The 21,064-nt window shown below is 42.9% G+C and overlaps 1 protein-coding gene and 1 long non-coding RNA gene across 4 annotated transcripts in view; one reads left to right on the forward strand and one right to left on the reverse strand.

Moving 5' to 3' along the window:
* The window catches only part of LOC144894064 (uncharacterized), a 40,259-nt gene extending 32,801 nt beyond the window's left edge, over window positions 1-7,458 (forward strand). Inside the window, exons 3-4 of the long non-coding RNA XR_013624762.1 lie at window positions 7,046-7,109; window positions 7,278-7,458. This is a non-coding gene — a long non-coding RNA (uncharacterized LOC144894064). The remainder of the gene's footprint in view (window positions 1-7,045; window positions 7,110-7,277) is intronic.
* The window catches only part of LOC137415118 (caskin-1), a 256,481-nt gene that overhangs the window by 24,014 nt on the left and 211,403 nt on the right, over window positions 1-21,064 (reverse strand). For 2 of the 3 annotated variants that reach the window (XM_068100691.2, XM_078785834.1), the window contains 5 exons: window positions 13,028-13,126; window positions 9,202-9,317; window positions 7,034-7,115; window positions 3,625-3,695; window positions 2,925-3,035 (listed from right to left, as the gene is read on the reverse strand). In XM_068100691.2, coding sequence (XP_067956792.2) covers window positions 2,925-3,035; window positions 3,625-3,695; window positions 7,034-7,115; window positions 9,202-9,317; window positions 13,028-13,126 — 479 coding nt within the window. The remainder of the gene's footprint in view (window positions 1-2,924; window positions 3,036-3,624; window positions 3,696-7,033; window positions 7,116-9,201; window positions 9,318-13,027; window positions 13,127-21,064) is intronic. The other variant, XM_078785833.1, reaches the window with a different exon arrangement.

The raw sequence follows: 21,064 nt of genomic DNA on the forward strand, positions 1-21,064 counted from the left end.
TTAGCGGGGGTAGAAAAGATCAAGGTTTTGGATGGGGGAAGATAAGAGATGGTGGTGAACAGCTGTTTTAAAGACCTGGAGGGAGGAGTGGGATTGAAGGGAGTGTGGGAGTTTGTTCCAGAGGTGGGAAAAAGGGGGAATAAAAGAGTGAAGGTGAGCAGAGAGCCTAGATTTTGGCAGTTTAACCATAAGAGGGTTGCTGGCAGATCTTGTGCGACCTGTAGGAATATTTGGGGGACAGAGCACAGAAAGAGCTGGGGGAGCAAGGCCGGAGAGGAGTCGGTAGAAGACAGAAAGACCACCAACCTGCCTGCGGTGAGTGAGTGAAAGGCCCTCGGAGTTAGCTTCATCGCAGGCGATTCCAATGATTCTGAAAGCTTTGGTTTCTACAGCGTGAAGTCGAACTAGGTGTGAGGGAGGAGCACCGGCCCAGACGGGGGAACAGTATTCCATTGAGCTGCGGATGAAAGCCTTGTATGTGGTGAGGAGCTCAGGTGTGCCAAGGAAGGATTTTGCACGACGGAGGATGCCCAGTCGGCGACTGGCTTTGGAGGCCAGCTTGGAAATGTGGTTTTCCCAAGAAAGATCATGGAAGATAGTGAGACCCAAAAGCTTGACCGACAAAACTTCATGGAGAGGATTGTGGAGAAAGTAGATGGGAGGGTTTTCCAGTCGGTCTTTTTGGAGAGATATATTAAGTGTGAGATTTGTCAGGATTGAAAGACATGTTCCACTTGTTTGACCAGTCTGTGATTTTGTCCAGGTCTGCAGAGAGTGAGGAGGCTGCAGACTGCCGATCTGAGGGATGAGGAATGGAGCGGCAGAGAGTGGAGTCATCAGCAAAGAGATAGAGAGGATTTTCCAGAGAGTCGGAGAGATCATTGATGAAGACCAGAAAAAGCACAGGGCCTAGAACAATACCTTGGGGAACTCCAGCCAGAACAGGAAGGGGCTATGAGAGAAATCCATTCAGGGCCACACGTTGACTACGACCAGAGAGGAAGTCCGCAAGCCAAGCGCGGAGATTTCCATGGATACCATAGGAGGAGAGTTTGGTAAGCAGAGCTGGGTGCCAGACCGTATCGAAGGCACGTGATATGTCAAGGGAGACAGCTCTGATTTCCTGTTTGGCATTTAGGACCTCCATCCATTGTTGAGACAGCAGAAGCAACATGTCCAGAGTAGAATGACCTGGTCTGAATCCAAATTGATGATCGGAGATCAAGCCATTGGAGAAGAGGAAGGATTTGATATCCGAAGCAATGGTGGATTCCATGACTTTGCTGATAATTGGGAGCAGGCTGGTTGGTCTGTAGTTGCAAGGATCTGTTTTTGCACCTTTTTTGTGTAAAGCGGTGATGTTGGCTGATTTCCAAGATGCTGGCAGATGACCTTGAGCAAAAGAGAGGGTGAAAAGAACAGAGAGAGGGTGAGATAGAGCGGCAGAGCAGGATTTTAGGACCCGTGGGCTGATGCCAACCTTTCAGAAGTTGTTAGAAAGAATTAGATTTCAAGCAGGTGATTCTCCTTTATTTTGGAATTGAACTCACCTGTGGTGAGTTGCAGGTGCTGCAATATAAAAATCACTCATTCAACTACTTTGAATAGAAAAAGTAGTCTTTCTCCTGTTTTCTGTCACTGTGTGTACCGCAATGAGCAGGGAGAAAAGAAAAAAAGCCCAGAGAATTGTCTGAGGAGGTCAGACACAAGATTGTAGCCAAGCATGGACAATCTCAAGGCTACAAGTCCATCTCCAGAGACCTTGATGTTCCTGTGTCCACCATACGCATGTTATCAGGAAGTTTAAGGCCCATGGCACTGCGGCCAACCTCCCTGGACGTGGCCACAAGAGAAAATTTGATTGAAGATTGCAGAGAAGGATTGTTTGAATGGTGGAGAAAGCACCTCGATCAACTGCCATACAGATTCAAGCTGACCTTCAGACACAAGGTACGGCAGTTTCAACACGCACCATCCACCGTCAACTGCTGAGAGAGAAAGACATAAGAAAGCCCGGCTGAAGTTTGCCAAAACACACCTGAACAAGCCAAAATCCTTCTGGGAGAATGTCCTGTGGACAGATGAGACCAAATTAGAGCTTTTTGGTGAAGCACATCATCTCTATGTTTACAGAAAACAAAATGAAGCATTCAAAGAAAAGAACACCTTCCCTACAGTCAAACATGGAGGAGGTTCAGTGATGTTGTGGAGTTGCTGTGCTGCCTCTGGCACTGGGTACCTTGAATGTGTGCATGGCATCATGAAATCAGGAGATTACCAGGCATTTTGGAGCGCAATGTTGAACCCAGTGTCAGAAAGCTGAGTCTCCGTCGAAGGTCATGGGTCTTGCAGCAGGACAATGACCCCAAAAACACTTCAAAAAGCACCCAGGAATGGTTCAAGACAAAACGCTGGATTGTTCTGAAGTGGCCAGTAATGAGTCCAGATTTAAATCCCATTGGACACCTGTGGGGAGATCTGAAAACAGCAGTTGGGAGAAGGCACCCTTCAAATCTGGGAGAACCGGAGCAATTTGCACAAGAAGACTGGGCCAAACTGCCAGTAGAGAGCTGTAGGAAGCTCATTCATGGCTGAAGGAAGCGCTTGACTGCAGATATTTTGTCCAAAGGCTGTGATACTTGATAAGTCGTGGTTGTCAATAATTTTGTCAATGGCGTTTTTTATTTTCTGATTTAAAAGGATATATTAAGTTCTGAATCAAAAAGAAAGGTTTTGTAATATTAATAGTGAAATAAAGCATTGTGGAGACCAAATACTTTGGTCAATTTCAACTTATTTTTTGGAGAAAATTGTGAGTTATTTGAAAAAAGTGCAAGGGTGCCAATATATTTGGCCACGACTGTATCTGGAACACAGAGAATGTACGACATATTTCATTCGCATGTCTACAAGCATATACTGACCTCGGGAGTCATCCGACTGATGGTATGGAGGTCATAACCAGCACCAAGTAAGTTAGGAGTATATTGTTGCAGCTGAAAATCTGCTAACCACCGTGCTACTGCCTCGGGGTCCTGCCAGAGAAGGTCGAAAAGTGTGAGGTGAAATAATAAAGACAATAAACATGTGAATAATCTGATCTACAAACTGTGCATTTGAATCCTCCTTGTTCCAGGTCTCTTCTCCTGAACCCTCGACTCGCTTGTCCTACATGTGCACCACGACCTCAGATCATCCCCAATCCAAAACCATGATCTTTTCTACACTCGTTAACCACACACAAATGCCTCCTCTTTCCAATTTTCCAGTTTTCCCTCCTTGGAGTTTCCTTCAGTATCCCATGAGTGATGAAGTCAGATGGATATGCATTGAGCAGCACGAACAGCTTGCCACATGATGCTTTGGGCAACCCATATTGTTGAGGCTTTGGGCATGCCCAATTGTTAATTGATAATGGTGAAAACTTCCAAAATCCTGGTGGTTGTTAAATTAATCTTTAGCATATGCTCTCACTTCATTCATTCCCTCATCTCAAATGACATCAAGTTTACTTTGCTTGAGACAAGGCTGAATGTCTTAACTTAGTGTTTGCCTCTAAAGCTCTTGTAACCAACTGTCGGCCTTTATCCCAACTTGACCAATGCGTGCATTGAAGTCACTTACCCTACCATCAACAGTCCGAGTGCAGGTACCATCACCTCCTTGAAAGGTCCACGTGGCCTGCGTCTGGGAGACTACAAAACGTAGAATGGAGAGTTAAGTACACAACCAGAAACAGGTTGTACATAAAACACTTATGCCTCGTCTCCACCAGGATTTCTGAACTCAGTCATGCCGGAAGTGTAGCATCTTTGATCACCAGAATCACACATTATCTGATTCTAAACCAATGAAAATCACTTGTCTAAATCTGTTGAAAGATTCTGCTTAGGGCTTATATTAATGGGAAACACGGAGTTTGCTTCGAGATCAAATTAGTTCAGGCCGGAAATAGTTGAGAACTTGGCGTTTCCCATTAAATGCATTATTGCATTTACTTCCTCTGTGGATTTGTGTCATGTTTATTAACATGTGCTCAATACTCTTAACACCTAACATGGCCGAGTCATTGAATGTTATTATGCAAATACACTTATGCAAATTGAATATTATATTTTGAACACAAATCGGAACATGAATCGGAAAATGAAAAGTGTAGTTTAGCAGTAATTTGTCTCTGAATTTGTCCCCATTGCACATGCGCAGAGGAATGTCATAAAGGACACATCCAACTGGTATGGATGTTGGAACCCATCGGCCGATGGGTCTGACCCATCTGTGGATGCACGAGAAATGACAATGCAGACCCATCGGCCGATGGGTCTGCGCCATCTGCGGATGTGTTGTTCACCTTGAAGGAATGTGTTGCTATATAAAATGCCAGGAATTGCTATATAAACAATGGAGAGCTGAGTCTGCCAGTGCCACCAGCGAAGTAGACCAGCGTTTTTAAATGGAGCGACATTATCTTATTTTTATCTTATCGACAAACGGTTATCGACAAACCACATGTACGGACTGGACTGCTTTATAAACATTTCAAATTTCAAATTTCAAAAATTATTTCAAAAATATATTTGAATAAACATTTCAAATAAACATACTCATCCACCATTGATGCATACACATTCCTTCAAGGTGAACAACACATCCGCAGATGGCGCAGACCCATCGGCCGATGGGTCTGCATTGTCATTTCTCGTGCATCCACAGATGGGTCAGACCCATCGGCCGATGGGACCGATCCACAGATGGGTTCCAACATGGATAAATAATGTAACGTGGTAGATTGGGTGGTGTAATAGACGATGCATCAACGGCGGTAAATTCTGGAATTAATTTATTTATACGACCTTTCCAATTTTATTCATATAGATTGAATTGTGCATACACTTGAACCATGTCGAACACAAATCCACTTCTTTGCACTTCCAAGAACCTCCAGCTTTGCAGTACTTGGACATGTTATACAGGGTGGAGTTTAAGACTGCTACAATCGTGCTAAACTGCCAGTTTTTTTTTTTAAATACCTTTAAAATTATTATTTTAATTAAATTAAAGTATATACTTGAACACTGGGCAGGGTATCGTGTTCTATGAACTCTAGTTACCCTCGCCTGAGGAGAGGGTATTGCATTTGATTGTGTTTGTCTGTTTGTTATTTGGCAAAAAAAAAAAAAAAAAAATTTTTCAAGTATGTTGCTCACTCCGGTTTGTGTGTGTTTGTTTGTCTGTCCGCTCACTTATACTTGCCTACAGGACACAATTTTAAACCGATCTTCACGAAACTTTACCAAATGGTAGAGTTCGTGGTCCGACAAAATCCTATATATTTTTGGGGTCAAAAGGTCAAAAGGTTAACATAGGCCAAAGGTCAACCACTTTTTTCGAATTTCTAAAATCCTCAATTTTTATCCGATTGACTTGAAATTTGAATACGATATACATATCGGCAAACTTAATTCAACCACCAACTATTTTTGAGATCAGCATAGGCCAAAAGGTCAACATAGGCCAAAGGTCAACAATCATTTAAAATTTCTAAAATCCTCAATTTTCATCCGATTGACTTGAAATTTGAATAGGATATACATGTCGGCGAATTGAATTCAACCACCAAATATTTTTGAGATCAGCATAGGCCAAAAGGTCAACATAGGCCAAAGGTCAACAACCATTTCAAATTTCTAAAATCCTCAATTTTCATCCGATTGACTTGAAATTTGAGTAGGAATTACATATCGGCTTACTGAATTCAACCACCAACTATTTTTGAGATTAGCTTAGGCCAAAAGGTCAACATAGGCCAAAAGGTCAACCACTTTTTTCAAATTTCTAAAATCCACAATTTTCATCTAATTGACTTGAAATTTGAATAGGATTTACATATCGGCTTACTGAATTCAACCACCAACTATTTTTGAGATCAGCGTCGGCCAAAAGGTCAACATACACCAAAGGTCAACCACTTTTTTTTTATTTCTAAAATCCTCAATTTTCATCCGATTCACTTCAAATTTGAATGGGATTTACATATCAGCAAACTGAATTCAACCACCAACTATTTTTGAGATCACCAAAGGCCAAAAGAGCAACATAGGCCAAAAGTCAACAACAATTTCAAATTTCTAAAATCCTCAATTTTCATACGATTCACTTGAAATTTGAATGGGATATACACATCAGTTAACTGAATTCAACCAACAACTATTTTTGAGATCAGCATAGGCCAAAAGGTCAACATAGGCCCAAGGTCAACCGCTTTTTTCAAATTTCTAAAAGCCTCAATTTTCATCCGATTGACTTGAAATTTCAAGACGATTTGCATATCAGCCAACTGATTTCAACCACCAACTATTTTTGAGGTTAAAAGGATACTCTACTGAGTGCCATTCCACTTTGTTCTGTTTTGCCAAGTGTTGCTCTATGAGTGATTTTTCATCTGTTTGTTTGTCTGTTTGTTTGTCTGTTTTTCTGTTTGTTTGTTTGTCTGTTTGTTTGTTTGTCCGCACATAATAAATATGATTTTCTCTGCAACCATTACTCCGATTGACAGGAAATTTTCACCATAGGTGCAACTCCACATGTATAATTTTTTAATAATAATTATGATGTCATAGGTCATTTGGTTCGGCCGCCATCTTGGAAAAACCGAAAAACTTTGCACCTCTATATCTCCGAAAGCGCTGAATATAAATAATTGAGACATGGCTCATTGTAAAGAACTCTCCATTGGGAAAAAATATGTTCATGATGTCATAGGTGCCTCCTTTATGACTTCATAATTCGACAAGTACAAAACTTCATCCGTTCAAGATTAAATTTATTGGGCATAATCTAGGAATAAATTAGGTTAGAATATTTTTTAATGATGACGTCATCAGTCACGTGGATCGGCCGCCATATTTGTTTTAACACAAAAGCTTTAAAAACCACTGAAAACACATCCTGGCAATGGTTTGCAATCTCTGATTGCTCTTTCTAGTTAATATATGTAATGTGTTATGTTTTGCTTTTCCTCGGTACCTCTCACCTTGCTCCACAGCTCTGCCCTGATGATCCATTGCCGATGGACTGATCAACATTGATGCCTGCGACATGCCAAGATGGTGAGTCTGGAGGCCAAAACAAAGGAGAGTCATGTTTACACATACACATGACCTAAACCAAGAGATTTTCTCTCTCCAGGTTAAACTACTTTGTTGCTTCATCCCTTCATTTGGGAACTTCCTTCCTTATGAATCTTCTTCGATCTTTCCCTCTTTTTAACCCGTCAGTCCCACTTCAGACATCCCAAGTTTCTACTCTCAAGCCCAAGAAACTGTATCGAACAAGTGTTGACTAGGATGTAACAATGGTTCTCAGGATACAAAAGTAGGGCAATGTGAACAAATCCGCTTTGAGGTTTGCGGTGATGCTAGTCTTTTTGGATCAGAAGTAAAGGACCATGAAACAATGGTGGACTCTCGTTAACATTAACACTCAATAAGAGGAATCCTGATATTTGAATGTTACTTTTACATTCAACTATCACTCTAAATAAGAAAATGTTGAACAGCCGAAAGTGTTGAATCTGTCCAAAAATTGTTTAACCGTAAGATACAGTATTTTCACAAAGCAGACATTCAGATGTACGGTTCATTAAACAGAGAATATCGTACTAAACTACTCAGCCAATCAAAGCGTATCCCATCAGATTGTATTTTTTGTTCATCATTGTTACCTGCATCACCTCAGGTGAACAGAGGTTATGTTTTCACCTCTTTCTGTCTGTCTGTTTGTTTGTGTGTCTGTCTGCCATGAGCAAGATATCCCCAAAAGTTATAGAATGATTCAGCCGAAATTTGGTGGATAGGTCGGGTGTGTGACAATGATGAATTGATTAGATTTTGGTGAAGATCCCGATCCAGATACGAGAATTTAAAAAGTGATCCTTCACCATTGAGAGACAAAAACAATACATAGCACGATATTTCAAAAATTTGTGGATGGATTCGGATTAAACTTGGTGGAGAGGTAGGGTGTGTGTCAAGGATGAATTGATAACATTTTGGTGCAGATCCGGATCCAGATCCCAATACGATACTTTTTTGAAAAGTGATTCTTCACCTTGAGAGACAGGGCCAATCAGGATATATGGTATGATATTTGAAAAAGTTGTGGATGGATTATAAGAAAACTAGGTGGATGAGTTGGGTAGGCAACAAGAACAAGCTAATAGGAGTTTGGTTCAGATCTGGATCCAGATCCAACCTATCGGTGGGATAGAAAACATAAACTGTTCAACCTGGCGGAGGTATGCTCTCTACCGAGTGACATTCTAATGTTGTGTTTTGTGGTGGCGACGTTTGTTAATGGTTCATGCAGTTTTTTGATTTGTTTATGAAAAATGAGTTCTAATGATAAGATGAAGCACACCTTTAATGTTTGGTCTTTCAAGGTGAAGCTTGCCATTGTCGCTCATGTGAAAGGTAGAGAATCATCTATGAGCATGCCTTTGGATACCAATGAATGCCCTGCTGGCTTTGGTGTAAGGAGTTAAAAGATGAACTTCACGAAGGCTTTGTGGTCATGAGGGACAGCAAACCGTTTGTCTAGGCAAATATAGGTATGTGGAAGAGGCTTTACTCTTTTGGCTTCACCGCTGGAAAAAGAGGTTCACCTAGTTCAAGACAAGTTTATGGTTCAACAAACTTCAACCAAGAGGTCCCGACTTGTTCTAATAAAGAGTTAACACCAGATGTGTCAGTGCATTGGGGAAAATCGTCGTCATCAATGGAGCATGCCATACTCTTTACAGAGCAACGGTACTGCCGAAGCAATCCCTTGGCAAGGACTATTGTGGGTGGTTTGTGGTTGCCTTCCCAGCATTCTGTCAGGGCAGGAATTTCTAATTGTCCAGGATGCTGGCAATAACCCACCTACTCCTCAACAAGACATATAGGGATCTTTAGCCTCCACCACGACCAGTGCTACAGAAGGGTCCTCCAGCTTAACGTCCATCCGATGGACGACGCTCAAATTTATACATCGCCCTGAAACACCAAAGTGACAGTTTAAACCTGGATCAAGATTCAAACCCAGGCTAGATAGCTCAAGGTGAGTGCATATACCTATAAGCTATCCTCCCAGCACAATAAGCAACTAGACCAACGTTTTTGTGCAACAACTCAATATCAAGATGAGGAAGAGGAGGCGAACCTTCACAGCTTCAGAAGGCAGGCCATGATGCGTTTCAGCACTGCTGGCACTCTGTCCACTGCCAGAGCTGCGCGCGCTTGCCAGACTTCCTGTGCTGCCGCTGTTTCTACGCTCGACTACACACAAGGATGCACAAGGAGCTGTTGATGGTGTCACATTGGAGACAGATACCACACACAGTGACCAGAAGCTACAAGGCTCTGTTTGCCTTGCCAATACAATTCATACCAGGCCGTGCTTTGCACAATTCCAAATCCAAAAAAATAAGTCCAGATATTTTTAATGAACCCAGGTCCAAGTCTGAGTAAATGTGAATAATTCCAAAGATAACTTCAACCCCAAGTCGACTTGGCTTTTGTTTAAGCTCAAACTGCGTAAGAGGCCTGCCATAGCAATGGGCAGCCAAAACAAAATTACATTTTAACAGGGGACCGCCAAGGTCGCTCTGTATACCGAGTTAAACCAGAAATATGTAATTAGTGAATTTGGTGTATTTACACAGCAATTACACACGCTGCCATGGATTCATTTCACGGTTCAAATAAAGAAGTAAAGTCCATGGAAAACCCACTTTCATAAAGTCAAACCAATCATTGTATCCAGGTCGAACGAAAGTTGCTCACAGCTGTGTGAAAGCAAATCCTGACTTCCAGTTGAACTTTAGTTCAGCTAAACGGACTTAATTTGGCCTTCTTCAGAACAGGGAGTCATGTTAATCAATTTACTATCATGATTCCCAATATCGTGGTGTTGGGTGGTGTTGGCAGAGAGTGGAATATTGGGGGAGAACATTATTGGCAGAGAGTGGAATATTGGGGGAGAACATTATTGGCAGAGAGTGGAATATTGGTGGAGAACATTATTGGCAGAGAGTGGAATATTGGTGGAGAACATTATTGGCAGAGAGTGGAATATTGGGGGAGAACATTATTGGCAGAGAGTGGAATATTGGTGGAGAACATTATTGGCAGAGAGTGGAATATTGGTGGAGAACATTATTGGCAGAGAGTGGAATATTGGGGGAGAACATTATTGGCAGAGAGTGGAATATTGGTGGAGAAGATTATTGGCAGAGAGTACAATATTGGTGGAGAATCCCTGGTGTTGGGCTAGCGGCTAGGGTGCCGGCTTAGGATCCAAGGATCCTGGGTTCGAATCCCGGTCGATCGCTGAATTAACGCCAGGGGGGTTGACTCAGCCTGTCATCCTTCCGAGGTCGGCTAATTGAGTACCAGTTCACTGGTAATTCCCTGTTTGTCGTTAAAGGCGGCAAAAAGGGTTGGCGGCAGGAAGGGCATCCGGCCGTAAAACATTGCTTCAAATAGGGGACCGAAAAACAACAACAACCACGGTTCCCGAAAAAGGCCAACCCCCGCTTTGCGGGGAAAAATGGCCTCTAAAGGTGGTTTTTTATTCCCAATATCGTGGGCACATCCCATTGAGATTCTGCCTCGCGTACAATTGATCTGCACGCAATAAAAGAATGCACTCGACTTCACAATCATTCTGATATCAGACTGTAAACAAGGTAGGAGTGCAGGTACACAATGGAGGATAAAGACTAGTCTTGGTGATGAAGGTTAGTATAACTTCGTCGGGGCGATGTTGGCTCGGCTATAGTTTTCGACGTTGCTCCAACGTTGGCCCAACGGTGTTGAGTTAGCTGGGGTCTATCTGCGTCGGCGAACAGGTAGAACGATGGATGAAACACGATGGTGATTGAGGTATGCCAACTGCCGTGGGAGGCAAGGGGAAGCTCTGACGTTCCAGGAGTTAACCCTTCTTTCTACAACAAATGTTTAACGCCGAAAACATTAGCTTCTTGCTTCCCACATCCTGCTGATGTCATCCAGTGGCCGATATGAAACTGCACAGGTTTGATCACTGATCAGGTTTGGAAATTTTCTTTTGGTCTGGATTTTGGAAGCGCTTTGTTTGTTTTTGTCTTTTCTGTCCCCATGGATGGCACGAGGACCTTCCACGGCCAAGTTAATGCGTCGCGAATGATCCAACCGTTCTCAATTCACCGATGATCAGTTCTCGCTGCTATGAAATCATAATCCCAGGAAAGATTTGTTGACGATACTCCTCCGCTATTTCTCAAAGGATTTTTGAAAATGGAACACGAGGGGCAAGTCTGCTGAATGGCAAATTGTTTTCTCCTTGCGTATGTATACGTTAAATGCTTGTACAAAGGTGACATATGGGCGGACGCCGTTCGTAAAGGCTTGCAAGAGTTCGGCAATCTAATAATGCTAAAGTAACATTATCAACTCTAATTAAGAATTCCCATATGAGTTCAGGATGCAATCCTGTACCCACAAATCTTTTGTTTTTAAAGTCCCACACCTATCCCTTTGGTACACCCGACTACGACCATGTAAACCGGTACCATGGGTACTTGATTCTCTGTGAGGCTACTATCATCTGGTTGCTATTTTAAGATAAATTAAACCCAGCCAAAAGGGTAACATGCAAAATCAACAAAAACATGGCTCACCCCAGTCATCTTCCATGAAGAATCACATTCACTCAGGATTTAGGTACGAAGCCAGTTCCTTTGGCAATATGGAGGAACGGAAAAAGGCCCTCGTCCAAAATTTCTCCTCCATTGGGGAAGAAATTGGCAGGAAGATTATTTGGTTTGAATCATTACAGCCTGGGCGGTGCCAATGTCAAATGAGAACCAAGATGACAGTGGAACGCTGGCACCAGATTGCATCCAGGAGCAATTTCTTGCTCAACGATTTGCAGGCACATCTGCAAACTCTACCGCATTTAGCTATAAAAGGTCTCCTGGTAATGTTTTGTAAATTGTCAAACCATCTCTTGTCTTCCCACATCCAAAACCTTGATCTCTTCTACCCCCGTTAATTCACCCCAGATCCACTTTTTTTTGAAATCCCGACTTCTTTCTTTCCTGGAAGTTCTAGCAGTGTCCATGTGGTTTATATCTCCCCCCCCCTCCCCCCCCCCCCCACCTTCCCATGCCTCCACCCCCCAAGCCCTCTTCCTCCCACGGATCTTCCGTTGTCCCTGTTCTCTGTTGTTGTACTTGTGTGCTTCCCTCTCCCTCCCCATCTTGTCTCCCGCTCCCTTTATTGTATGTTTTGTATGTCCGTTTGTTATTTTTGTGATTGATGTTAGCTCTTACACGAGCCTCGATCTTGTATACAAAAATAAATAAATAAATAAATAAAGCCTCACAAGGAAAACTCGACAAGGTAATTCCTATGCTGGGTATTTCAAAATAAGGTAAAGCTGACTGGATGTAGTTGATGAAGCGAAACGTGTGTGCTGTGCTAATGTCTGATAAACTGACCTATTCCATCTCTCACTCGGATACATTTCTTCCGAAATTACCGAAGTCTTGTGTATATTCACAATGGACATAAATTACATCTGATCCTGTTATTGAGAGAATAAGGAGCAGATGCTACATAGACATAGATAGCTGTTGCTTTAAAAAAACATTTGTGGAGCAAGGCAACTCTCTAGATGTGAGGCCCTCAGAAGCAAGAGCTGCTGTTCTCTGTCATGGATTGTTAGCACAACCAATCATCAAAATCAAAGAGCATCTACCCATAAGGTGTCCACCCACCCTCCCCCACCCACCCGAACGAAAAGACAAAACGAAAAAAAATGGTAGCACAAATATGACAATGATTATATCAGAAGCACAATGACGATTTTCATGATAAATTGATTTTCTATTCCCCTCCCGGCTTGTTGAAATGGAGATGGGTTGACAAACGCGATGTGGAGCGAAAGGCAGCTTGGGCTTCTAGGAAGCCTCTAGAAATGAAATAGAAGCACATCTGATCACCTGATAGCGGCCGTCGAAGAACCCATATCTCCTCTGAGGAGCAGCTGGAAGGCTGGTAGCCCCTGGCCTCCATCGCCCGTGGGGCCGAAGGGGATGAGACTGAGCACATAGGGGACAGAGGGGAGACAACAAGAAGAAAGCGGAAGGGAAATGGAAGAAGGATAACGACGCCGACAGGGCTCAGGATGGTTTTTACACAAAACAGGACATATGGTGAGACGATTGAGTGAGAAACACGGTGGTGGGATTTCTGTTTGGAACAGCAATGGATTTTCCAAGTTGTCACTCATTGCCAATTTAAGAATTTCGATTCAATGGAAACAAATTTCCTTGTTGCTGAGAAATTAAAAAAATTGGATCATGCATCAATCTTCCCACTACTGGAGAGCTCTGGAGTGTAACATGTTAATCACCCCATAAAGATGCAATCAAATCCATCATGCATCTTGTGTTTCAAATGTCCAACGCTCGTCATTATTCTGGTGCTTGTCTATTGGTTGAGAAAAGTATTCGGTATAAATCGCAAAATTGGATTGCAACTACCGCAGGTGGATATACCAACTAAATACAACGACGAACAGTGAAGAAAGGATCCACAGCAGTCAAAGAAAACTTGTTGTGGGCATTTGGGGAAAAGGCCAGTAAACCGCAGCGACGATGCACACTATTTATCATATTAAAAACTACAATAGCTTGTCTTAAAAACACTCAAAATAATAAAACCCAGGCAGAAAAATCCGGCTCATCCTTACCGGGCATTTCAGCTAATCGAATATAACAATCATATGATCAAATGATGTCATGTGATGGACCATAAGTTGTGTAGTTAACGCGGCAGTTTTCAGAAACAGTATTCTCACTGAGCTCATCATGATAATGTGCATGTGCAGCAAACTACTTGCCAAGTGCAGTGGTTGCGTTGAGTTAGGAGGCCATCAAATTGGTCACAAACAGATCGTGGTTGAATGTACATGGTTGTGGAAATCTATAATACTAGCAACGGTACCCGCCCTACGGGTGGGGCTTCAATTGAGAGGCCCAAATGAAAAGGCAAAATATCAGAAATTGAAGGTTTTTTTTTAATTTTAAATGATTTATATAAACATCCGTTAAATCATATCACGCGCAAATCATCAAAATCTAAACAGTATTTGAAGAATTTCAATAAAAGCCATATCACTGTTCATATCGGTAAATATTATTCCATCGTGTTTGGAAAAACTGGAAAATTGGAAAACTGGAAAAAATTGGAAAAACAATATGGCCTATTTTACTCCAGGGGGTCCCAGGATTACCCACCCAAAATTTCGTTGCGATTGGTTCAGCCGTTTTTGTGGTACCTGGGAACAGACGGACGGACGGGCAGACAGACGGACAGACATTTGGTGAATTATAGTAAGATGACAAGCATTGGACATCTTGAAAAAGTGGCCCATAATCAGATGAATCTTAAATAAATAAACTATCTAATAATGCTGCTTATCCAGTGAAAGACTCTCTAAAGGGGATATCTAATATGTATACAAAGATCTTTCGAACCACTCACTCATTTACTGATATAAATGATTGGTACTGTGAAGGTGGGCTTTGGCATACTGATGGAACTCAGAGCCAAAATCCACCCGCCACCCCAAAAAAATCACAAAATTGCCCGTAAATAAAAATATCCAGAAACAAAAGTCGGCAGGTGGAGCATCCTCCCTCTCACGGAGGGTCACATGACCGAAGACAATTGCAATTGCCTGCAGTGGATCACCGACCTGAACTTTATTGTCGAGTTGGAATCGAACCCAGACCAAGCCAGACATAATTGCTATTTCTCGAGCACCCGATTACACAATTGTTACTCATCTAAATTCAATCAACGTATCGAAAAGGAATGTTGTTTCAGATGCAAGCCTGTGGCTGCTGGTTGTATCGTCTTCTGGGAGCCGAGGTATGTCGCTGATGCAGTGCCCCCATTACCAGTAAGCGTGCACTCATTTTGCTGACTTCGGAAGGATGAAGGGCAGAGTCAACCCACCTGGTGTTATCTCAATGGTATGACAGGGACTCACACTCATGACCATAAGATCCTAAGCCAGCCATCTTAACCGTTATGTCAACACCAGGCTTGGTTAATGTTGTAAAACGTGGGAATAGCAAATAATAATATAACGATCACTGTCTGTTTTTGACTTCAGTTCACAAGTTTCGTCCCTCAGTGTTTGTCTTTGACATAGAATCATAAACTCCTTCTCTTAGCGTTGCCTAGAAACCTATTAGAATGTAAACAAGTTTTATTTTACAACTTTTGACCTTATTACATTAAAAATAACTCTTCCTGTAAACTGTTAAATAAACATCTCTTTCTAATCAGTCATTCTTGGTTATGATTTATTTAGCTGTTTGCTGAATGTAAACACAATCCACTTCATCAAATAAATACAGCATATATATATATATATATATATATATATATATATATATAATATATATATATATATATATATATATATTATATTTATATATTATATATATATATATAATATAATATATATATATATATATAAATATATATATATATATATATATATATATATATAATATATATAATATTATATATATATATATATATATATATATATATATATATATATAATATATATATATAATATAAGAGGAGGGGAGGGGAATGGGGGGGAGGGGGAAGGGGGGGAGGGGGAGGGGAGGGGGGAGGGGAAGGGGGGGAGGGAAGGTGCGGGGGTGCCCAGGGAAGAAGGCCCCTCCCCTCGCCCCTCCCCCCCTCCCCCCCCCTCCCCCCCCTCCCCTCCCCCCTCCCCCCTCCCCCCTCCCCTCCTTCCCCCTCCCCCTCCCCCCCCTCCCCCTCCATCCCTTCCCCCTCGTTCCCCTCCCCTTCTCTTCCCCCTCCCCTCCTCCTCCCCCTTCACACCAGGGGGTTGACTCAGCCTGTCATCCCACCGAGGTCGGAAGTCGGAACTCATTGTCGTCAAATAAATGTAGCCTGTATGTTTCACTCTTTGTCACATGCCGTTGGTCCCATGTCAATCGGATGAAGTTGAAAAAATTAACGTTACGAAGGTTCTCTGGGACGTACTGATTCCGAATAATGAAGTTGAAAAATTAACGTTCCGAAATACGCTAATTACGCTAACAGAAGCGCTGGAGGGAGCACTGCGCTCCCTCCCTTAGATTCCCTCCCTCTTCTGCTAGCGCTAATTACGCGTAACACACTAATTTTAAGAACCCGAAGTTTTTTTAATTTTAAGGTGTGCTGTAGTCAGAAGCGCTAGAAGCGCTGCGCTCCCTCCCTTCGAATCCCTCTCTCTTCTGCTAGTGCTAATAATACGCTAATTTTAAAACCCGAAATTTTTTTAATGTTTATGTCTCCGTGACATTCCTGGGACCATCCCGAGTCGAACAGTACTTTCTCGCTCGCAAATCCGTCCACGGGTTCTCGAGATCTTAGAGATCGTAGATCTATCAGGATACAGACACAGAGGCCAACTCTACTTTATATATATAGATATATATATATATATATATATATATAATGTCTGCAAGTAGGATTCACCCCGGTATCTGCTTGCAGTCTGCAAGCATGCACATACATACACAATACACATACATATACTTACGCCTAGCAGGCACGTAAGACATCGGCCATTATAAAGTACTGGATCGGGCTGGACCATCGTTTCAACCAACGAGCATCATCAGCAGCCTACCATTAGTTATCCTGAAATGAAAGTTTGGGATGTAAGCTTTCTTATCCTTTTATTACCTCTGCCACCAAAGGTGGATGGAGGATATATTTTCACCTCTGTCTGTGTTTGTCTGTGAGCAGAATATCTCAAAAGGTTATGGACAGATTCAGACGAAACTTGGTGGACAAACTTGGTAGGTTGGTGTGTGACAAGTTGGTGTGTGACAAGACGAAACTTTGTGGGTGTGTGACAAGGAAAAAGTGATTACATTTTCGTGAAGATCAAGATGTGCATCCAGACACGAGAATTTTTGTATTTTTAAAAAGTTATTCTTCACTATTGAGAGATAAGGCCAAAGACTAAATATAGGACAATGTTTCAAAATGTTATGGATGGAATCGGATGGAACTTGGTGGACAGTTTGGGTGTGTGACAAGGAAGAATTGATTCGATTTTGGTGAAGACTCAGATCCAGATCTGGCCCATCAGTGGGATACAAAATGTAAACTGTTGAGCTTGGTGGAGGTATGTGTTCTCGTTACTCTTGAAACAAACGAACATAGTAATCTTATGATCCTCTCCCGAAAGGCAATAACATGTAAATGTCACAGAATAGGACATAAAACACCTCTGATTAACCTTTTCATTCAAAACGATCCCTCCAGCACAACCATGTAATATTGGATTGCGGACACCTGATAGGTGAGCCTCAGCGGAAATGGCAGATTATCCACTTTCTGAAGATCGTTCGTGAGCCGGCTAAGTTCTTTCATCCACTTGCCTGTCTGTCTCCAGATGTTTCCTCATCACCTACTGTCAGTATGCTACCCCTTTTATCATCCGTCACTTCACTCTCCCACGAGTCTAGATTTTGCATCATAAATAGTAGAACAGGAGACCGCACAGGAGACCGATCAGTCAGGTCCTCATGGAGACCGCATGATTATTGTGTTTCATTAATTATCAGAAATGGCTGACACTGAGAAAAATTATTTTTCTGTATAATGAATTTTTATTTTTTTTCGCCATTTGTTGTTCATTTGATTGACTTTGGTAAATAGTACATGCAGCCAAACCTTGATGCCTTTAATTCTATAATCAGAGAAAAATAACAAAAGTTATTGGGTGCTTTACATTGCGTCACATTGCATACCTGGGCGTACCCCTCCCACTGACAGGTTGATAGCATAGATATTGTGGTTAATGAAATATGTATTTTGACCCAAGCAAATCTCACAGTCTTAGTCGCTTTGGAAGGATAATCCAACTGATCTCGTGCTATGTTTAGCCATTGGGAGGATTCATACTATTGAACCTCGACGCCTCACCATCAGCGATGAGCTTTTCTAAGCTATAAACCACATCGTAAAGCTGACCTCCAAAACCAGCCAGAGATTAGGCATCCTCCATCGCTCCAAGTCAACCTTGAAACTTCCTTGAAAAGCCAGAGCTACTCACAAGCTACAGTCACGTGAAAATGTAAGTACACCCCATGTAAAGTTTTGAATTTTTCAACATATTTCAACAAACAGCTATTTATTTATTTATTTATTTATTTTTTGTGTACTGAATCGAGGCTCGTGAAAGAGCTAACATTTATTTCACAAACAAATCAACCAGACAAACAAAATATATAAAAAGAGGGAGCGGAAGACAAGATGGGGAGAGAAGGGGAAGCACACAAACACAACATTTGAGAGCAGGGAGAGGTGTGGGAGGGAGTGGGCTTGGGGGGAGGAGTTGTGGGAAGGGTGGGTGGGGGGGGGGGGGAGAGGTATAAAACACAAGGGGAGGACTTCCAGGACAAGTTGGTATTTCGAAAAGAAAAAAAAGTGTAGGATTTTGGGTGAAATTAGCGGGGGTAGAAAACATCAAGGTTTTGGATGGGGAAGATAAGAGATGGTGGTGAACAGCTGTTTTAAAGACCTGGAGGATGGAGTGGGATTGAAGAGAGTGAGGGAGTTTGTTCCAGAGGCGGGAGAAAAGAGGAATGAAGGAGTGAAGGTGAGCAGAAAGTCTTGATTTTGGCAGTTTAACCATAAGAGGGTTGCAGGCAGATCTTGTGAGACCTGTAGTAATATTTGGGGGACAGAGCCCAGAGCGAGCTGGGTGGGCAAGGCCAGAGAGGAGTCGGTAGAAGACGGAAAGACCACCAACCTGCCTGCGGTGAGTGAGTGAAAGGCCCTTGGAGTTAGCTTCATCGCGGGAGATTCCAATGATTCTGAACGCTTTGGTTTCAACAGCATGAAGACGAGCTAGGTGTGAGGCAGGAGCACCAGACCAGAGGGGAGAGCAGTATTCCATAGAGCTGCGGATGAAAGCCTTGTAAGTGGTGAGGAGCTCAGGTGTACCAAGGAAGGACTTCGCACGACAGAGGATGCCCAGTCGGCGACTGGCTTTCGAGGCCAGATTTGAAATGTGGTTTTCCCAGGAAAGATCATGGCAGATAGTGAGACCCAAAAGCTTGAGTGACAGAACTTCTTGGAGAGGATTATTCAGAAAGTGGATGGGAGGGTTGTCCAGTCGGTCTTTTCGGAGAGACATCGTAAGAGTGTGAGATTTGTCAGGATTGAAAGACATGTTCCACTTGTTTGCCCAGTCTGTGATTTTGTCCAGGTCTGCAGAGAGTGAGGAGGCTGCAGACTGCCGATCTGAGGGATGAGGAATGGAGCGACAGAGTAGAGTCGTCAGCAAAGAGATAGAGAGGATTTTCAAGAGAGTCAGAGAGATCATTGATGAAGACCAGAAAAAGCACAGGGCCCAGAACACTGCCTTGGGGAACTCCAGCCTGAACAGGAAGAGTAGATGAGAGAAACCCATTCAGGGCCACACGTTGACTACGACTAGAGAGGAAGTCCGCCAGCCATGCGTGGAGATTTACATGGATACCAAAGGACGAGGGTTTGGTGAGCAGAGCGGGGTGCCAGACCGTATCGAAGGCACGTGCAATGTCAAGGGAGACAGCTCTAATTTCCTGTTTGGCATTGAGGACCTCCATCCATTGTTGAGAAAGCAGAAGCAGCATGTCCAGAGTAGAGTGACCAGGTCTGAAACCAAATTGATGGTCAGAGATCAAGCCATTGGAGAAGAGGAAAGATTTCATATCTGAAGCAATGCTGGATTCCATGACTTTGCTGATAATTGCGAGAAGGCTGATTGGTCTGTTGTTGCTAGGATCTGTTTTTGCACCTTTTTTGTGCAAAGCGGTGATGTTGGCTGATTTCCAAGCAGATGGCAGATGACCTTGAGCAAAAGAGAGGGTAAAGAGAACAGAGAGAGGGAGTGAAAGAGCGGAGGAACATGATTTTAGGACCCATGGGCTGATGCCATCAGGACCAGTTGCAGAATCAGAGTCGAGGGTTGACAGAAACTTTTCCACCTTGTCAGGAGGAAAGGACACAGAGTCCAGGAGCAGCTGGGTACGACTGGGTATGGTGGGTACAGAGAGGGATGGGTTTGGGACACAAGATTTAGAGGCAAACACAGAGTTGAGGCATTCAGCTTTTTCACGTGCGGAGTCAGCCGTGTAGCCATTTGAGGTGAGGGAGGGGATGGAGGGGGAACAAACACCAGAAACAGATTTGACCAGATGCCACCAGGATTTGGAAGAGGGAGACAGATAAGAGAGTTCGGTCTTGAGAACGGTGAGATATTGTTTCCTGGCTCTCCTGAGGGTGGACACACACTTGTTTCGGGCTTTGTGAAAGGAAATGAGATTTCCCTCCATTGGATTTGCTTTCCAGGAGACTAAAGCAAGTTGTTTCTGGGCAACAGCCTCACCACAAGATTCCGTGTACCATGGACGGGAGGAAGGGTATGACAAATGAAGACGAGATGGGATAAATCTGTGCATGAGAGAGAGCAATTTACTTTGAAAGAATTCCCAGGATGAGTTGATGTCAGATGCGGTAGAGATGGGAGACCAGTCCAGATTATTGATGGCTGCTTGAAGACCGTGCCAGTTGGCCTGAGTGAAATGCCAGACTCGTCGACGCTGAGGAGGCTCTCTGAGAATGGTCAGAGAGATGTCCACTTTAACAAGCACATGATCAGATAAGCCGATTGGAGCAGAAGAAGAGCAGCAGACATTTTCAGGGAAGTTAGTCATAACCAAGTCCAGAAGAGAAGATGCTCCCTTGACTGAGATCCGGGTCGGGAAATTGACAGATTGTGTCAGTCCCAGTGAGTCGCAGAAGTCCTTTGCTGAAGAGCCATGGCTGGTGAGAGAGGTACCCACACCCAGCCAACTGGCATGGTGACAATTGAAATCACCACATATGAGGAAGAGAGAGTTGGGATGGGTAGATAGAAGTTGGTCCATATTATCAGA

Source organism: Myxine glutinosa, chromosome 10 (assembly GCF_964187855.1).
Source record: "Myxine glutinosa chromosome 10, kmMyxGlut1.1, whole genome shotgun sequence".
In the NCBI taxonomy this organism is placed as follows: domain Eukaryota; kingdom Metazoa; phylum Chordata; class Myxini; order Myxiniformes; family Myxinidae; genus Myxine; species Myxine glutinosa.